Source organism: Eschrichtius robustus, chromosome 3 (assembly GCF_028021215.1).
Source record: "Eschrichtius robustus isolate mEscRob2 chromosome 3, mEscRob2.pri, whole genome shotgun sequence".
Lineage (NCBI taxonomy): Eukaryota > Metazoa > Chordata > Mammalia > Artiodactyla > Eschrichtiidae > Eschrichtius > Eschrichtius robustus.
In genome coordinates this window covers 81,471,778-81,490,616 of record NC_090826.1, presented here as the reverse complement: position 1 = coordinate 81,490,616, position 18,839 = coordinate 81,471,778, and the positions used below count along the sequence as shown (strand labels likewise).

The 18,839-nt window shown below is 35.7% G+C and overlaps 1 protein-coding gene across 6 annotated transcripts in view; it reads left to right on the top strand.

Moving 5' to 3' along the window:
• GLMN (glomulin, FKBP associated protein) overlaps positions 1-18,839 on the top strand; it is a 46,634-nt gene that overhangs the window by 21,622 nt on the left and 6,173 nt on the right. For all 6 annotated transcript variants that reach the window (XM_068540307.1, XM_068540304.1, XM_068540305.1 and 3 more), the window contains exons 9-16: positions 6,652-6,705; positions 8,136-8,166; positions 8,266-8,355; positions 9,260-9,301; positions 9,399-9,472; positions 10,690-10,774; positions 13,636-13,742; positions 14,538-14,601. In XM_068540307.1, coding sequence (XP_068396408.1) covers positions 6,652-6,705; positions 8,136-8,166; positions 8,266-8,355; positions 9,260-9,301; positions 9,399-9,472; positions 10,690-10,774; positions 13,636-13,742; positions 14,538-14,601 — 547 coding nt within the window. The remainder of the gene's footprint in view (positions 1-6,651; positions 6,706-8,135; positions 8,167-8,265; positions 8,356-9,259; positions 9,302-9,398; positions 9,473-10,689; positions 10,775-13,635; positions 13,743-14,537; positions 14,602-18,839) is intronic.

The following is an 18,839-nucleotide window of genomic DNA, read 5'->3' as shown; positions in this document are numbered from 1 at the left end:
TTTTCTAGGTTCCACATATAGGCGTTAATATACGATATTTGTTTTTCTCTTTCTGACTTACTTCACTCTGTATGACAGTCTCTAGATCTATCCACGTCTCAACAAATGACTCAATTTCGTTCCTTTTTATGGCTGAGTAATATTCCATTGTATATATGTACCACATCTTCTTTATCCATTCATCTGTCGATGGGTTGTAGGTTGCTTCCATGACCTGGCTATTGTAAATAGTGCTGCAATGAACATTGGGGTGCATGTGTCTTTTTGAATTGTGGTTTTCTCTGGGTATATGCCCAGTAGTGGGATTGCTGGATCATATGGTAATTCTATTTTTAGTTTTTTAAGGAACCTCCATACTGTTCTCCATAGTGGCTGTATCAATTTACATTCCCACCAACAGTGGAAGAGGGTTCCCTTTTCTCCACACCCTCTCCAGCATTTGTTGTTTGTAGATTTTCTGATGATGCCCATTCTAACTGGTGTGAGGTGATACCTCATTGTAGTTTTGATTTTCATTTCTCTAATAATTAGTGATGTTCAGCATCTTTTCATGTGCTTCGTGGCCATCTGTATGTCTTCTTTGGAGAAATGTCTATTTAGGTCTTCTGCCCATTTTTGGATTGGGTTGTTTGTTTCTTTAATATTGAGCTGAATGAGCTGTTTATATATTTTGGAGATTAATCCTTTGTCTGTTGATTCGTTTGCAAATATTTTCTCCCATTCTGAGGGTTGTCTTTTCGTCTTGTTTATGGTTTCCTTTGCTGTGCAAAAGCTTTGAAGTTTCATTAGGTCCCATTTGTTTATTTTTGTTTTCATTTCCATTATTCTAGGAGGTGGATCAAAAAAGATCTTGCTATGATTGATGTCAAAGAGTGTTCTTCCTATGTTTTCCTCTAAGAGTTTTATAGTGTCCGGTCTTACATTTAGGTCTCAAATCCATTTTGAGTTTATTTTTGTGTATGGTGTTAGGGAGTGTTCTAATTTCGTTCTTTTACATGTAGCTGTCCAGTTTTCCCAGCACCACTTATTGAAGAGACTGTCTTTTCTCCATTGTATATCTTTGCCTCCTTTGTCATAGATTAGTTGACCATAGGTGTGTTGGTTTATCTCTGGGCTTTCTATCTTGTTCCATTGATCTATGTTTCTGTTTTTGTGCCAGTACCATATTGTCTTGATTACTGTATCTTTGTAGTGTAGTCTGAAGTCAGGGAGTCTGATTCCTCCAGCTCCGTTTTTTTCCCTCAAGCTTGCTTTGGCTATTCAGGGTCTTTTGTGTCTCCATACAAATTTTAAGATGATTTGTTCTAGTTCTGTAAAAAATGCCATTGGTAATTTCATAGGGATTGCATTGAATCTGTGGATTGCTTTGGGTAGTATAGTCATTTTCACAATATTGATTCTTCCAATCCAAGAACATGGTATATCTCTCCATCTGTTGGTATCAACTTTAATTTCTTTCATCAGCGTCTTATAGTTTTCTGCATACAGGTCTTTTGTCTCCGTAGGTAGGTTTATTCCTAGATATTTTATTCTTTTTGTTGCAATGGTAAATAAGAGTGTTTCCTTAATTTCTCTTTCAGATTTTTCGTCATTGGTGTATAGGAATGCAAGAGATTTCTGTGCATTAATTTTGTATCCTGCAACTTTACCAGATTCATTGATTAGCTCTAGTAGTTTTCTGGTGGCATTTTTAGGATTCTCTATGTATAGTATCATGTCATCTGCAAACAGTGACAGTTTTACTTCTTCTTTTCCAATTTGTATTCCTTTTATTTCTTTTTCTTCTCTGATTGCCGTGGCTAGGACTTCCAAAACTATGTTGAATAATAGTGGTGAGAGTGAACATCCTTGTCTTGTTCCTGATCTTAGAGGAAATGCTTCCAGTTTTTCACCATTGAGAATGATGTTTGCTGTGGGTTTGTCACATATGGCCTTTATTATATTGAGGTAGGTTCCCTCTATGCCCACTTTCTGGAGGGTTTTTATCATAAATGGGTGTTGAACTTTTTCAAAAGCTTTTTCTGCATCTATTGAGATGATCATATGGTTTTTATTCTTCAGTTTGTTAATATGGTGTATCACATTGATTGATTTGCGTATATTGAAGAATCCTTGCATCCCTGGGATAAATCCCACTTGATCGTGGTGTATGATCCTTTTAATGTGTTGTTGGATTCTGTTTGCCAGTATTTTGTTGATTGAGGATTTTTGCATCTATATTCATCAGTGATATTGGTCTGTAATTTTCTTTTTTTGTAGTATCTTTGTCTGGTTTTGGTATCAGGGTGATGGTGGCCTCATAGAATGAGTTTGGGAGTGTTCCTTCCTCTGCAATTTTTTGGAAGAGTTTGAGAAAGATGGGTATTAGCTGTTCTCTAAATGTTTGATAGAATTCACCTGTGAAGCCATCTGGTCCTGGACTTTTGTTTGTTGGAAGATTTTTAATCACAGTTTCAATTTCATTACTTGTGATTGGTCTGTTCATATTTTCTGTTTCTTCCTGATTCAGTCTTGGAAGGTTATACCTTTCTAATAATTTGTCCATTTCTTCCAGGTTGTCCATTTTATTGGCATTTTATTGCTTGTAGTAGTTTCGTAGGATGCTTTGTATTTCTGTGGTGTCTGTTGTAACTTCTCCTTTTTCATTTCTAATTTTATTGATTTGAGTCCCCTCCCTCTTTTTCTTGATGAGTCTGGCTAACGGCTTATCAATTTTGTTTATCTTCTCAAAGAACCAGCTTTTAGTTTTATTGATCTTTGCTATTGTTTTCTTTGTTTCTATTTCATTTATTTCTGCTCTGATCTTTATGATTTCTTTCCTTCTGCTAACTTTGGGTTTTGTTTGTTCTTCTTCCTCTAGTTCCTTTAGGTGTAAGGTTAGATTGTTTACTTGAGATTTTTCTTGTTTCTTTCGGTAGGCTTGTATAGCTATAAACTTTCTTCTTAGAACTGCTTTTGCTGCATCCCGTAGGTTTTGGATCATCGTGTTTTCATTGTCATTTGTCTGTAGGTATTTTTTCATTTCCTCTTTGATTTCTTCAGTGACCTCTTGGTTATTTAGTAACGTATTGTTTAGCCTCCCTGTGTTTGTGTTTTTTACGTTTTTTTCCCTGTAATTCATTTCTAATCTCATAGCATTGTGGTCAGAAAAGATGCTTGATATGATTTCAGTTTTCTTAAATTTACTGAGGCTTGATTTGTGACCCAAGATGTGATCTATCCTGGAGAATGTTCTGTGCGCACTTGAGAAGAAACTGTAATCTGCTGTTTTTGGATGGAATGTCCTATAAATATCAATTAAATCTGTCTGGTCTGTTGTGTCATTTAAAGCTTCTGTTTCCTTATTTATTTTCATTTTGGATGATCTGTCCATTGGTGTAAGTGAGGTGTTAAAGTCCCCCACTATTACTGTGTTACTGTCAATTTCCTCTTTTATAGCTGTTAGCCATTGCCTTATGTATTGAGGTGCTCCTATGTTGGGTGCATATATATTTAGAATTGTTATACCTTCTTCTTGGATTGATCCCTTGATCATTATGTAGTGTCCTTCCTTGTCTCTTGTAACATTCTTTATTTTAAAGTCTATTTTATCTGATATGAGTATTGCTACTCCAGCTTTCTTTTGATTTCCATTTGCATGGAATATCTGTTTCCATCCCCTCACTTTCAGTCTGTATGTGTCCCTAGGTCTGAAGTGGGTCTCTTGTAGACAGCATATAGATGGGTCTTGTTTTTTGTATCCATTCAGCAAGCCTGTGTCTTTTGGTTGGAGCATTTAATCCATTCACGTTTAAGGTAATTATCGATATGCATATTCCTATGACCATTTTCTTAATTGTTTTGGGTTTGTTTTTGTAGGTCCTTTTCTTCTCTTGCGTTTCCCACTTAGAGAAGTTCTTTTAGCATTTGTTGTAGAGCTGGTTTGGTGGTGCTGAATTCTCTTAGCTTTTGCTTGTCTGTAAAGCTTTTGATTTCTCCAGTGAATCTGAATGAGATCTGTGCTGGGTAGAGTAATCTTGGTTGTAGGTTCTTCCCTTTCATCACTTTAAGTATATCGTGCCACTCGCTTCTGGCTTGTAGAGTTTCTGCTAAGAAATCAGCTGTTAACCTTATGGGAGTTCCCTTGTATGTTATTTGTCGTTTTTCCCTTGCTGCTTTCAATAATTTTTCTTTGTCTTTAATTTTTGCCAATTTGATTACTGTGTGTCTCGGTGTGTTTCTCCTTGGGTTTATCCTATATGGGACTCGCTGCGCTTCCTGGACTTGGGTGGCTATTTCCTTTCCCATGTTAGGGAAGTTTTCGATTATAATCTCTTCAAATATTTTTTCTGGTCCTTTCTCTCTCTCTTCTCCTTCTGGGAACCCTATAATGTGAATGTTGTTGCGTTTAATGTTGTCCCAGAGGTCTCTTAGGCTGTCTTCATTTCTTTTCATTCTTTTTTCTTTAGTCTATTCCGTGGCAGTGAATTCCACCATTCTGTCTTCCAGGTCACTTATCCATTCTTCTGCCTCAGTTATTCTGCTATTGCTTCCTTCTAGTGTAGTTTTCATTTCAGTTATTGTATTGTTCATCTCTGTTTGTTTGTTCTTTAATTCTTCTAGGTCTTTGTTAAACATATCTTGCATCTTCTCGATCTTTGCCTCCATTCTTATTCCGAGGTCCTGGATCATCTTCACTATCATTATTCTGAATTCTTTTTCTGGAAGGTTGCCTATCTCCACTTCATTTAGTTGTTTTTCTGGGGTTTTATCTTGTTCCTTCATCTGGTACATAGCCCTCTGCCTTTTCATCTTGTCTGTCTTTCTGTGAATGTGGTTTTTGTTCCACAGGCTGCAGGATTATAGTTTTTCTTGCTTCTGCTGTCTGCCCTCTGGTGGTTGAGGCTATCTAAGAGGCTTGATGGGAGGCTCTGGTGGTGGGTAGAGCTGAGTGTTGCTCTGGTGGTCAGAGCTCAGTACAACTTTAATCCACTTGACTGTTGATGGGTGGGGCTGGGTTCCCTCCCTGTTGGTTGTTTTGCCTGAGGCAACGCAACACTGGAGCCTACCTGGGCTCTTTGGTGGGGCTAATGACAGACTCTGGGTGTGCTCATGCCAAGGAGTACTTCCCAGAACTTCTGCTGCCAATGTCCTTGTCCCCACGGTGAAACAGAGCCACCCCCCGCCTCTGCCGGAGACCTTCCAACACTAGCAGGTAGGTCTGGTTCAGTCTCCCCCGGGGTCACTGCTCCTTCCCCTGGGTCCCGATGCGCACACTACTTTGTGTGTGCCCTCCTAGAGTGGGGTCTCTGTTTCCCCCAGTCCTGTCGAAGTCCTGCAATCAATTCCCACTAGGCTTCAAAGTCTGATTCTCTATGAATTCCTCCTCCCGTTGCCGGACCCCCAGGTTGGGAAGCCTGACGTGGGGCTCAGAAGCTTCACTCCAGTGGGCGGACTTCTGTGGTATAAGCGTTCGCCAGTCTGTGAGTCACCCACCCACCAGTTACGGGATTTGATTTTACTCTGATTGCGCCCCTCCTACCGTCTCATTGTGGCTTCTCCTTTGTCTTTCGATGTGGGGTATCTTTTTTGGTGCGTTCCAGTGTCTTCCTGTCAATGATTGTCCAGCAGCTAGTTGTGATTCTGGTGCTCTTGTCCTTCTACTCCGCCATCTTGGTTCCTCTCTCAATACATATTTCTATAATGTAACACCTTTTAGACTTTAAGGTCCATGATAATAAGGATTGTGTATTTGTGTTGCAGGCCTTGGGTGTATTTGTGTAATTTGTATATTTAGGTATGAATATACCTGGAGATATATTTGTATGTAAATATAGCAATAATAGCTACCACTTGCATGTTTACCATGTATTAAACACTATAATAGCTTTGTGTACATTATCTAATCTTTATAATAACCCTTTTAAATAGAGCACTATCTCATTTTACAATTGAAAATAACTAGCTTAGACAAGTTATGATACATACCACCCAAGATCATACAGCTAGTTAGTAGGATAGGTGGAATTCAAACATAGTTCTGTCTGACCCCAGAGCATAGACCCTTAATCATACTCTGCCACCAAAATGACTTACGTATGTATATTAGTTTGCTAGAGCTGCCATAACAAAGTACCACAAACTGTGGATAGCTTAAAATAACAGAAATTTATTATCTTATCATTCTAGAGGTTAGAAGTCTGAGGTCAAGGTGTGGTCAGGATTGGTTCCTTCCTTGATGTTCCTTGGCTTGTAGGTGCATCACTCCAGTCTCTGCCTTCATGTTCATATAGAACTCTCCCTGTGTGCTTGTCTCTGTCCACATTTCCCTTTTTTATAAGGGTAGCAGTCATATTGGATTAAGACTCATATTAATGACCTCAGTTTATCTTGATTACCTCTGTAAAGATCCTGTCCCCAGGGTGGGGGGTTCCTGCTCTGTCCCTGCCCATCACTACCCCAACTTTTTAAAAAAGAGAGACTTTTTCTCCAAATAAGGTCGTATGCTGAGGTACTGGCAGTTAGGACTACAGCATATCTTTTTTGAGAGGACACAATTCAACCCATAACAGTATTTATGTATGTAAAACTTCTAAAAGTGCATGTGTATGTGTGTGTGTGTGTGTGTGTGCGTGTGTGTGTGTTTATATATACATGTTTTTTCTATTTTAGCCCATCATACCTTTTGCAGTTTAATATGGGGCATATTGAAGTCCTTTTACAAAGGTAAGATCATTTAGATGGCATCTCAGAATTAAATAGTATGTTAAAATAGTTCTTGTCAAGATCAGGGGAGACTACTTTCTCTTTGCCAGACCCTAGTTAATTAATTGATTATTTTATAAAATAGTGAAGCAGATATTCACAGCAGAGATAGAAGTGAACCAAAGATGTTTTTACAACAAAATCTCTTATTTTAAACGAAAGATAATTTTAAAATATTGTCTTCTAAAGAGGTTTCCAGTCATCTGCTTCTAAGGTTTCTTTGCTTATTTCAGAAGTTGATAAATTAAACCACCTCTATCCCACTGCAGCCTCGTCTGATCTAAGGAGGGGTGGTCAATAAAAGAAATTCATCCTTGGTTTTGCTTCATGGACACAATCTGTGAACTGCATCAAAAGGAAGAAAGTGTCTTAACTCCACCTTTTATAACTTAGATTATTGATAGTGATATCATTCAATAGCTTTTCTCATTTGAGGCACTAATAAGAAGGAAGACTTTCTCTTTTAACAAAAAATTACCAAGTAACGGGTATGCATAGTTTTCCCAGACAGATAAAATTTAAGAATTTTGCAAAACTCTATATGCTTTGTTTTCTTTTTCTATAACATGTTTAAATTATCTCTTGAGATCAGTCAGGGCCTTTCAGTACTATCCTCTAGGAATACTAGTGACAGTTTATTAATCCCATCTCTTCCCAGGTGAAGGAAGATTTGTAACATGGCAAATGTCCAAAGCCTCGGCCTACAAGGCAGGAATTTCCAAGGGTCTCCTGGCACAAGTAGTTATTAACTCTGTAAATTTACTGTATTATGTATGTCTTAATGATTTTACATTTTTACTTAGCTTCTGTTATATTCATAAAATGAGAATATGTATTGATTTCAATCTTAAATTCTATAGTCTTAAGATTTCCAAACTGTTTAGTCATTGGGCCAAAAAACATAACATTTTTAATTCCTTGTGTGGTTAGAATAAGAACCTGGAGCCTGAGATAATATTTTTTGCCACAGATCTTAAATATTTAGTTAACAGTGATTGTAGAACTTTAATAATCACAAATGGAAAGCATTAATTTATATATATATATATAAAGAATTGAAAAGATTTTACCAATTAATCAATTAGAATACTTAGTATTATATCAGGTATAATTGATTTCTTAGCACTTGCTGTGGAAGATCTACTGATCTGATACCAGGAAATAAGCCCTGAGTGGGCTGCTTTTGGTTAGATTTGGATATCAGTAGCCAAATCAAAAGACAGATCAAAGGTGGGTTAAGAATTTTGACTAGGTTCTTCAACAGAATTTCTCCTTAATATGCATTTTTTAAGTATTTAAATTTCAATTTTTGCTTTATTTTTCCTAAAATGAAGAATAATTCTAGAGCAGTTTAGAAAACCATGTTGATAAATTTTAATATTCTCTTCCAGAACAGAGGAGTCTGTTTTCTCCAAAGGATTGGTAAGACTTGTTTGCACTCATTTAAATACATAGTCATGTTGACAAATACAGCTGTTGACTTTACCATATATGTATCTCTGCATATATTTTCACCTGTAGGATCTGTTGGAGAATGGTTTATTGAGAATAGAGGACAACCGTCTACTTCACCAGTACTTAGAAATCAAGAGTTTTCTTACTGTACCTCAGGTAAGTAAAATATGTATTCTGATCTTGAAAAAAGCCCCTTTCCTATTCTGAACTTAAGTAAAGGTCTTTTCAGACTCCTCTCCCACTTTCTTCTCCATATCCTTTGAAAACTCTAGTGCCTTGCTGTCCAATAGAACTTTTTGTGATGGTAAAATTGTCCTATTATCTGTGCCATACAGTTTGAAAGCCACTAGCCACATTGAACACCGGAGATGTTCACTTGAAATGTGGAACTAAATTCTAAATTTTATTTAATTTAAATTAATTTAAACTTAAATAGCTATACGTGGCTAGTGGCTGCTATAGTTGACAGCATAGCATCTAGTGGAAAAATATAACTTGCGTCCTCAACACTTTGGTTCTGTAGAAATCCTGGAAAATGAAGCTCCTTACTTTTATCATCATAACTCAAGTCCTCAGGACTCCATCAAGGCGTGTATAACTCATTACTACAAAGACATTTTTTTTTTCCCTCCTGTGATTTATTTTGCCTGTTTATTAGTTATCATAGCCAGGTAGGTCTTAGATGTCAATGTAGAAAATTGTTTTTCCACTATTTAAATAGAAAAATATGGCTTTTGTTAGTATAATAAGCCTGATTATTTTAAATTAATGGATTATATTTCTGTATGTTCGGTTTCATTTTTTTGGCCACTCTAGACATAATTGAAAATTACTTCTAATGATATACTTTGTAACACCCACTCAATAGCACTTACAAAATGGATTGTACTAAGCTCCCTGTAGACAAAACAGTAGAATGAAAGGCTCAGGGAAAAATTTACTTCATCTTTAAATCTCTTACCCTCATTTCTCTGAATTTTTAGTGTCCATTGATAATATAGTTGTTTCTTTGTAGTCAGTATAATCTAACGTTTGAATTAAAATTTTTTTTTATTTCCAGGGCTTAGTCAAAGTAATGACACTCTGCCCCACTGAGACATTGGTATGTAAATGTCTGGAACTAAATGAGTTGCAGTGAGAAATTTTAATAAATAATTTAATCTTTAGTTTATGTAACAATATTATTTGTTCCATTTTAGAGGAAAAAGGGTTTAGCTATGCTTCAGCTGTATATTAACAAGTTGGATCCACAAGGGAAATATACTTTATTTAGGTATGTATCAATGGTTAATTGTGAAATGTGTGGTTGATTAAAAACCAAATTAATGCCATTAATTATTCTAGGTTACTGTATTTCGGTATGTTTTACATGTAATTCTTCTCTACTTGGAAGCCATATTAAATTCTCTTCTCTGTGATAGGTAGTGAAGTGTTAATCAAAAATTATGGATACATATATAAATATATATTACATGAATAATAGTATATATTTCAGTTTAATTGAAATACTCTAAAATTAAAATAGACTTAGAAGGTTAAACTGAGATTGGTGGGGCTCCTGCTAGAGCTTTACATATGTCAATAATGTCCATTATTCACAGTTGAAGTTAATGGCTTTGGAGTTATAACTTTTGACAGGCTATATACACCTTAACAGTGGAGCTTATTAATAGTACTGTTTGAGGAGGAAAAGATTCTAGCAACTCTCTGAGTTGAAGATCAGCAAACTTTCTTAAAGGGCCATAAGTAAGTATAGACTTTGTGGGCCACACAGTCTCTGTTGCAGCTGCTCAACTTTGTAGTGGGGGTAAGTGTTACAATAAAACAAAACAGCAGTAGGCTGGATTTGGCCTACAGACCTTAGTTTGTTGATACCTAGGTAATAAAAATGAGTTAAAACCAAATTGGGGCAATGTCAGAGTGCTAAGAAGTGTTCTTTGGGATTGGCCAATACTAGCACTCTTGATTCTATCTTTTTTTCATTTATATTGATAGAGTCAGAGCAGGTTTATGAAACCTCAGTTTGATGCTTATGTCTTATACCAGCTTCCTATTCTGATCTACCTGTATTCCTACCCAAAAATCTCTCCCTTCTTCTTAAGCTCATTACTGAGTTTCCTTTCTTTGCAATTAAGTTAGTCTAACCAGACTAGTCTAACAGGGAATAATTTGGGGAGTTTTTAGGCTATTACACTAGTGACCATCCTTGCCATGTTAAATCATTGCAACTATATGCATAAAAAGATTCAAATTTGGTTTAATAGAAATTTCGTGTTGGAAAGACCCAGTTAAAATAGAATTTGCCAGTTAGTGAGGGCAGAAATCATAATAGATGACTTTGTAATTGGTTGATCACCTTGCTAGTTGTCTGCACTGGTTTTTGTATTCCTAGAAATAGCACATGCCCTATTTGAATTTGTAAAACTTTCATCTTCACTTAATTATATGCAGTCTAGATAATTTCAAATGTATTGTAATTTTGCTTTAAAGGTGCTTACTGAATACAAGTAATCACTCAGGTGTGGAGGCCTTTATTATTCAAAATATCAAAAATCAAATTGACATGTCATTAAAGGTAAGAGCATAACTAAGGTGTCATTTATCAATTTATTTTATTTTGTAGGATATATTTGTTCATTTGTGGAATATATTAAAGTGGAATTTTGCTCTATGGATGTTTTATATCTCTAGTATTAGGGTACAGGCATACCTCAGAGATAGTGCGGGTTTAGTTCCAGACCACCACGATAAAGCAAAAATCTCAGTAAAGCGAGTCACACAAATTTTTTGGTTTCCCAGTGCATATCGAAGTTAATTACACTATAATTTAGTCTGTTAAGTGCAATATTATGTCTTAAAAAACAATGTAAATACCTTAATTTTAAAATACTTTATTTCTAAAAAATGCTAACCATCATCTGAGCTTTCAGTGACTTGTAATCTTTTTGCTGGTGGAGGGTCTTGCCTCGATGTTGATGGCAGCTGACTGATCAAGGCGGTGGTTGCTGAAGGTTGGGGTGTCTGAGGCAATTTCTTAACATAAGACAACAATGAAGATTGCCACATAGATTGACTCTTCCTTTCACGAATGATTTCTCTGTAACATGCAATGCTGTTTGACAGCATTTTACCTACAGTAGAACTTCTTTGAAAATTGGAGTCAGTCCTCTCAAACTCTGCCACCGCTGTATCAACTAAGTTTATGTAATATTCTAAATCCTTTGTTGTTGTTTCAACAGTCTTCATAGCATCTTCACCAGGAGTCCATTCCGTGTCAAGAAACAATTTTCTTTGCCCACCCATGTGAAGCAATTCTTCATCCGTTCAGATTTTATCATTGAGATTGCAGCAATTCAGTCACATCTTCAGGCTCCACCTCTAATTCTAGTTCTCTTGCTATTTCCACCACATTTGTAGTTACTTCCTCCACTGAAGTCTTGAACTCTTCCTAGTCATCTTTGAGGGTTGGAATCAACTTCTTCCAAACTCCTGTGAAGGTTGATATTTTGACCTTTTCCCATGAATCAGGAATGATTCCAGAAGGTTTTCAATTTGCTCTGTGCAGATCCATCAGAAGAATCACTGTCTATGGCAGCTATAGCTTTATGAAATGTACTTCTTAAAGAATAAGACTTTAAAGTTGAAATTGAAATTACTCCTTTTTCCATGGGCTGCAGAATGGATATTGTGTTAGCAGGCGTGAAGACAACATTAATCTCATTTTACATTTCCATTAGAGCTTTTGGGGGATGAGGTACATTGTCAGTGAGCAGTAATATTTTGAAAGTAGTCTTTTTTTCTGAGCAGTAGGTCTCAACAGTAGGGTTAAGATATTCAGTAAACCATGTTATAAACATATGTGCTGTCATCAAGGTTTTGTTGTTCCATTTATACAGCACAGGCAGAGTAGATTTGGCATGATTCTTACAGGCCCTAGAATTTTTGGAATGGTAAAAATTAAGCATTGGCTTCAACTTCAAGCCACCAGCTGTATTACTCTGAGAGTCAGCCTGTCCTTTGAAGCTTTGAAGTCAGGAATTTTCTCCTCTAGCTGTGAAAGCCTAGATGGCATCTTGTTTCAGTGTAAGACTGTTTTCGTCTACACTGAAAATCTTTTGGTTAGTATAGCTACCTTCATTAATTACCTTAGCTAGATTTTCTGGATAACTTACTGCACTTCTGTATCAGCACTTGCTGCTTCACCTTGCACTTTTATGTTCTGGAGATGGCTGCTTTCCTTAAATCTCATGAACCAACCTCTGCTAGCTTCAAACTTCTTCTGCAGCTTTCTCACCTCTCTTAGCCTTCATAAAATTGAAGAGTTAGGACCTTGCTCTGGATTACGTTTTGGCTTAAGAGAATGTTGTGGCTGGTTTGATCGTCTATCCAGACCACTAAAACCGTCTCCATATCCGCAATAAGGCTGTTTCACTTTCTTATCATTCATGTGTTCACTGGAGCAGCACTTTTAATTTCCTTCAAGAACTTTTCCTTTGCCTTCACAATTTGGCTTAACTGTTTGGCACAAGAGGCCTATCTCGGCCTTTGACATGCTTCCTCACTAAGCTTAATCATTTCTAGCTTTTGATTTAAAATGAGACATATATGACTCTTCCTTTCACTTAAATACTTTGTAGGGTTATTAATTGGCCTAATTTCAATATTGTTGTGTCTCAGGGAATAGGGAGGTCCAAGGAGAAGGAGAGAGATGGGGGGGAATGGCCAGTCATTGGAGCAGTTGGAACACATACACACACACACACAGCACGTTTTGATTAAGTTCGTCTTATATGAGCGTGGTTCGTGGTGCCCCAAAGGAGTTAACGATTGTAACATCAGAGATCACTGATCACAGATCACCATGATAAATATATATTAATGAAAGTTTGAAAATTTTGAGAATTATCAAATGTGACACAGATGTGAAGTGAGTAAATGCTGTTGGAAAAATGGTGCTGATAGAGTTGCTTGACACAGAGTTGCCATAAACCTTCAATATGTAAAAAATGCAGTAAAGGGAAGTGCAGTAAAATGAGGTATGCCTGTATATTTTTTTCTCCATTTCTATTCTTTTTTAAAAACCTGGATTTTGAAATTTGTTAACTATAGACTTAAATTGTATTAATTTTTCAAACTGATAATATGACTTTTTTGTTCTGCTGTATACTTGTGAAATGTTAATGGAAACTGAAGTCTATTTGTGAATACTCAGTAATTCCATATAGAGAACAGAGAAGGAGCACACCAGTGCTTTCAAACTAGCAGAGTTTGTTCTAGGTGTCCAGAAATAGTGAATGAAAGAATGGAAGTTAAAGTTAAAAATATATATTTTAAATGTTTAATAGCTTATTTTTATAGTATCAAGGTATTAGAAAAACACATATATCTAACAACCTATTATTTAAAGCCTTTCTCAATTTTTCTTTTGCTTCTCAGAGAACATATAACAAATGGTTTACAGGACCGCAGCTGATTTCCCTTCTAGATTTGGTACTTTTTCTCCCAGAGGGTGCTGAAACAGATCTACTGCAAAACTCAGATAGGTGAGGTGACCATTACTAAGGTTCACATAGTAAATTCAGAATAAAATGTGAAACCCCTGCTTTGGGAACCTTAACTAAAATAAAACATATTTTCCTGTGATTTTATAATCAGTGGTTAGTTCATCAAATTACATAAAGATTTTCATATTTAAGTAATTAGATATTGTATAAAGACAAAATCAAAAATTCTTCTTTCCAGAACTATGACTAACAGTATGATTTTGTACCTTTGATGTACCTAGCTCATAGAGATTTGGGACTATAGCACTGGTGACTAAACACTAAGAATTTCGTGTATATAACTTATAAAAGGCTTATACATTTGGATTTTATTGTTTTATTTCCAGGACATACATCAATTTTTTTCATATACAACATGTAATTTTACTTTCAGTATACTCGAATGAATGTTGAGAAATGGTTGTAAGCATTTTTAAAAGGAATCTTAAAATTCAGGAAACAAAAGACAGTACTCTCGGACATTAAAGATAACAAGTCTCCCTTGGGGGAAAAACGAATAGTAATTTTCACAATTATATTTTGTGAACTTGGAGAACAAAAGTAATAAGTTATGTTAAGGGGGTAAGATATGTGATAAGATATTTTAGCAGTCCATCGCCTTAACCACTCGCCCACCTCGTCATTTGCTGATAAGATATTTTAAAGGGAAAGGTTTCTAATGGCAAACGTAATTGTAGAAATATACCCAAGGTTTTAACTTACCTTTATTCATTGAAATTGTTGATTATATGAAACTGTACTGTATGTAACAAATTATATATTTTTAATTAACAGGATAATGGCTTCATTAAACTTACTGAGGTATTTGGTTATCAAAGATAATGAAAATGACAATCAAGTAAGTGAATTTTTTGAAAAAGAAACTATTACGCAAATGCATAAGAAGCGTTTTGTATTTTCTTATCAATACCTACTTAAGCCATAATTAATATTTTACCCAGCTGTAAAGCTCCGATAAGTGCCAACAATTATTCTTTAAACTTGAAGTTAATTCCCAGGAGCGCTTACCACCCCACATCCAGCTTTCCCTTTTCTTTTCCTGTTGTACCTCTGCTCTCTTGCTATAAACATTGCTTAACCTTGTTAGGTAGATAAGTTGCAGCTCCTAACTTAACTAACCTTTTGAAACTCGACATATATTTGCGTATCTTGTTCATTAACCTCCACCTATCGCTCATGATTTAAGTCTGAGCTATATAAAATAAAATCATTGATCATTTGATATCCCCTCATCAGAAATGACAAATTGAAGCATTTTCAGCACTAAATCCATTAACAGCACCTTTTGAATAATGTGTAGGCAGTTGAAATTTTTTAAAATAGTGCACCATTAGAGGTATTCAATAAATAGAAAACTATTTGAGGGAGATTTGTCATACAGTAAAATTACATTTGCTTTTTATCTTCTCTCTTTCTACCTACTCTATTCTTTTTTTTTTTCTTTTTTTATTTGGCTGCGTTTGGTCTTTGTTGCTGCGCGCGGGCTTTCTCAAATGGTGGAGAGCGGGGGCTATTCTTCGTTGTGGTGAGCAGGCTTCTCATTGCGCTGGCTTCTCTTGTTGCGGAGCACAGGCTCTAGGTGCTTGGGCTTCAGTAGTTGTGGCACATGCGCTTAGGAGTTGTGGCTCTCGGGCTCTAGAGCGCAGGCTCAGTAGTTGTGGCGCACGGGCTTCGTTGCTCCGTGGCATGTGGGATCTTCCTGGACCAGGGTTCGAACCCATGTCCCCTGCGTTGGCAGGTGGATTCTTAACCACTGCGCCACCAGGGAAGTCCCTACCTACTCTATTCTAATAGTTGCTTTCTGTATGTGTGTCATCTTATTAACTGTAACTACCTGAGTTACATGCGTGATTAAACGTTTTAGAAAGTAATAAATGAAATGCAAGTAATTGATTTTTATATAAGAATGCCAGAGGGTTTTTTTTTTCTTTTTTAGTTTAAGTAAATCATAATTTGGGATCAAAAGTTTATGGAAAAAGTAGTAGTTTCCTTCCCTCAAACATAAAGCCAAGTTGAAAGAATTTTACAGTGATCACTGATTTATGCACCACCAAGATTCTACTGTTAACATTTTACTCTGCTTTTATCACTTACCCATCTCTCCACCCTCCATCCATCAGTCTCTTATTTTTTGATGCATTTCAAGATAAACTGCAAACATCAGCATACTTTACCATAAATATTTCAGCATGTATTTCATTAAGAAGAGTTAAATATTTGTCTGTAGTTTTTCTTTGAGTTAAAGTTTACATAAAATGAAATGCCCAAATTTTAATTGTACATTCGCTGAGGTTTAACAAATGCTTAGATCTGTTATCCAAATCCTTACCAAATATAGAACATTACTATCATCACAATAAGTTCCCTTTTTTCCTCCCAGTTAATTCTGACGTCATCATTCCACACCCATCCCTAGCCCCTGCCAGTGGGAGCTCTATTCTGGCCAGGTGCTATCGTTTACTTCACTATGCTATAAGTGCTCTTTAGTTTTTATTTTTCATAGACAGTGTTAGCACAGGAAGGATCTTTAACTTGCACAAGGGCATATACCTAGTAAGTGGCAGAAATAGCTATGACCCCAGGCAGTGACCAGAACCTTTGAATCACAAACTAAATCCTAACTCCTTTTTTATGATAAAAAGAGAAAGATAACAAGTAAATTCAGTGGCAGTGGAAGTCCTGAGGCTTCAGGAAGATGTCCTTAGAGTATGGTATGAGTTTTTACTTTCATCAGGATGAGGCCATACCTAGAAATGATCTGATTTGCCTGACAGGACGAAAAAGAATCTTTCTGATTAAGAGTGAGCACAGTGTCCTACAGGGGCAGCAAACGGGCCTCTGCCTAGAGAGGGAAGGCAAAGCAGTTTTAGCATTGTGCAATGTCTACTATGATATCCACAGATAATACCTCACATGTATTTGGCTTGAACATTGTACAGTGAAGAAAAGGATATAACCAGCTTATAAGATTGCTTTCTTATTTAATGGTTTTTAAAGTTTTTTTTTAGGGATCAAATATTCCATAGTATTGCCATGCAAGTTACTGTAAGAATTATCATACCAAGGAAATTGGCCAAAAAATCAGTCCAAGATGGCAACCTAACATCTTTGAGGCAGCTTGTTCATCATGGAAGCATTTCTTCCAAGTGCAGTCACAGTAGGTCATGTATATAAATGAGAGGCAAATCTGTCTGCTGTGGTTAATCAAAAAATAAGAGTCTTCTGAGTTTTAGAAATTGTGATTAAAGGAGAAACAAAATGATACTCTAGTGATGCTGAATTGTGGGTAGTTTTATTCAAAAGGATTCCTACCAGTACCTATTTTTGAGCAGTTAAGTGTGCTGAGGTGGTAACTAGTCAGATGAAAAGCTGAAAAGCAATCAAAAAGGTGTATAGAAAAATTAAATAAGAACAATCATTAAAATACAAAAAAAAGTGATTCATAATTGAATAATAATCCATTTCTTTCCCTGCTATATTGGGTTACTGTCAACTGACTTATTCTTTTCATAAATCATTCCCCTCCTTACCTTACTATTTCATGTCTCTTTATCTCTTTGCATAAGTTGAAGGCACTTTCTCCCACACTTCAGTTTGACATAACTTCTTGGACCTTGAACCTCCAACTATCTGTACTGGTAAAACCAACTTAATTTTTAGACCTAGTGTTCCCTACTATTTGGTAGGTATCTTTAAGTAAGTGTTAATTGTTTAATTATAGTAATTTATTCTAATACATAGCCCATAATAATTTATCCCTCACCTTCTGTCCCATCTACTCATATCCTTTCCTGTCCACCTGCTTACCTATTCTTTTCCTAAATAATTTGTGATTGTAATATGTAGAATGGAAGCAGGGTCAAGGGAAGCAATGTAAGATTGTAAAGGCCAGAAGTATGTATCAGGAATTTCTAAAAATTGAATTATGTAATGTATGCATATATGCTTTTCATTTAGGAAAACACAACAAATATCTGGCATACAAACACATACTTATAGTTCTATATAATCCACATTTTAGGTTCTCATTTAAATTGTTTCTTTCTCCAAGATTAAAACATATCCCTTCTGTGTTATTTGCAGATCCAAATGACTTAAGGTTATGCACATTCCTTAATATTACAAGTGATAGAAGTTCTACAATATTACTTCATAAATAAGTGATACACAAATTAGAAAAGGGAAAACTGGGTCTTATTCATTTCCTTCTTTTTATTTCTTCATTAGCATGGTTGACTGTGTCCTTTGCAAGGTCCCTGTCTGTTCTGGCAATAAATTTCACTGTGGTATAAAACTGCCTTCTCTCTTTTGTGAGACAGGCTGCAGTGAAATTTGAAATGTATAGTTAAGCTCTAGAACTGAAAAGATCTCAGAACTACTCCACCAGTGAGTTACTTGGATATAAAATTTTAAAGTAAGCATTTGTGAACATTTCAAATTTTTATCCTTAATACTATTTTTTAACATCTTGTTACTTTCTAGACACTGAAGATAAAACAAATGTTAAGATGATTTTCTTCGTAGTGTTTTTTTTTTTATTTTAAAGATCTAGTAATCTTAATGTAGGAGAGAGAAAATATTCTTATTTCCATAGCTTCTTCACTCCTACATGCTTCTAAAAATATTACTGTTGTCCATCACATGAAAAATTTGTGGAATTATGCTGAACAGAATGTGCACAACTTTTCTTTAGCCTAATTTTGGCACATTTTATTACCTTATTGTAAGTTTTAGATTATGGGCTGTGTATTAAATTATTGCCATTAAGAACAGCTAAAGTCTTAATAAAGACCTCCTAGTGTTACACTGTCCAATAGACAGTAGCCACACGTGACTATTTAAATTTTAATTTTTTTAAATTTTTAATTAAAAATTCAGTTCCTCCTTGGCATTGGACAGGGCCATTCTAGATTATTGTTTCTCAGCATATGGTCCTAATCAAAATCAGCTGGGTATCTTATATAATTCGATTTGTAAAAATTCCTGATACATACTTGTTTAGATTGATTTTTAAAATGCATGAAGACATAATATGTTAATTAAAAAGGAAGTATAAATACAGCACAGATTGGAAAA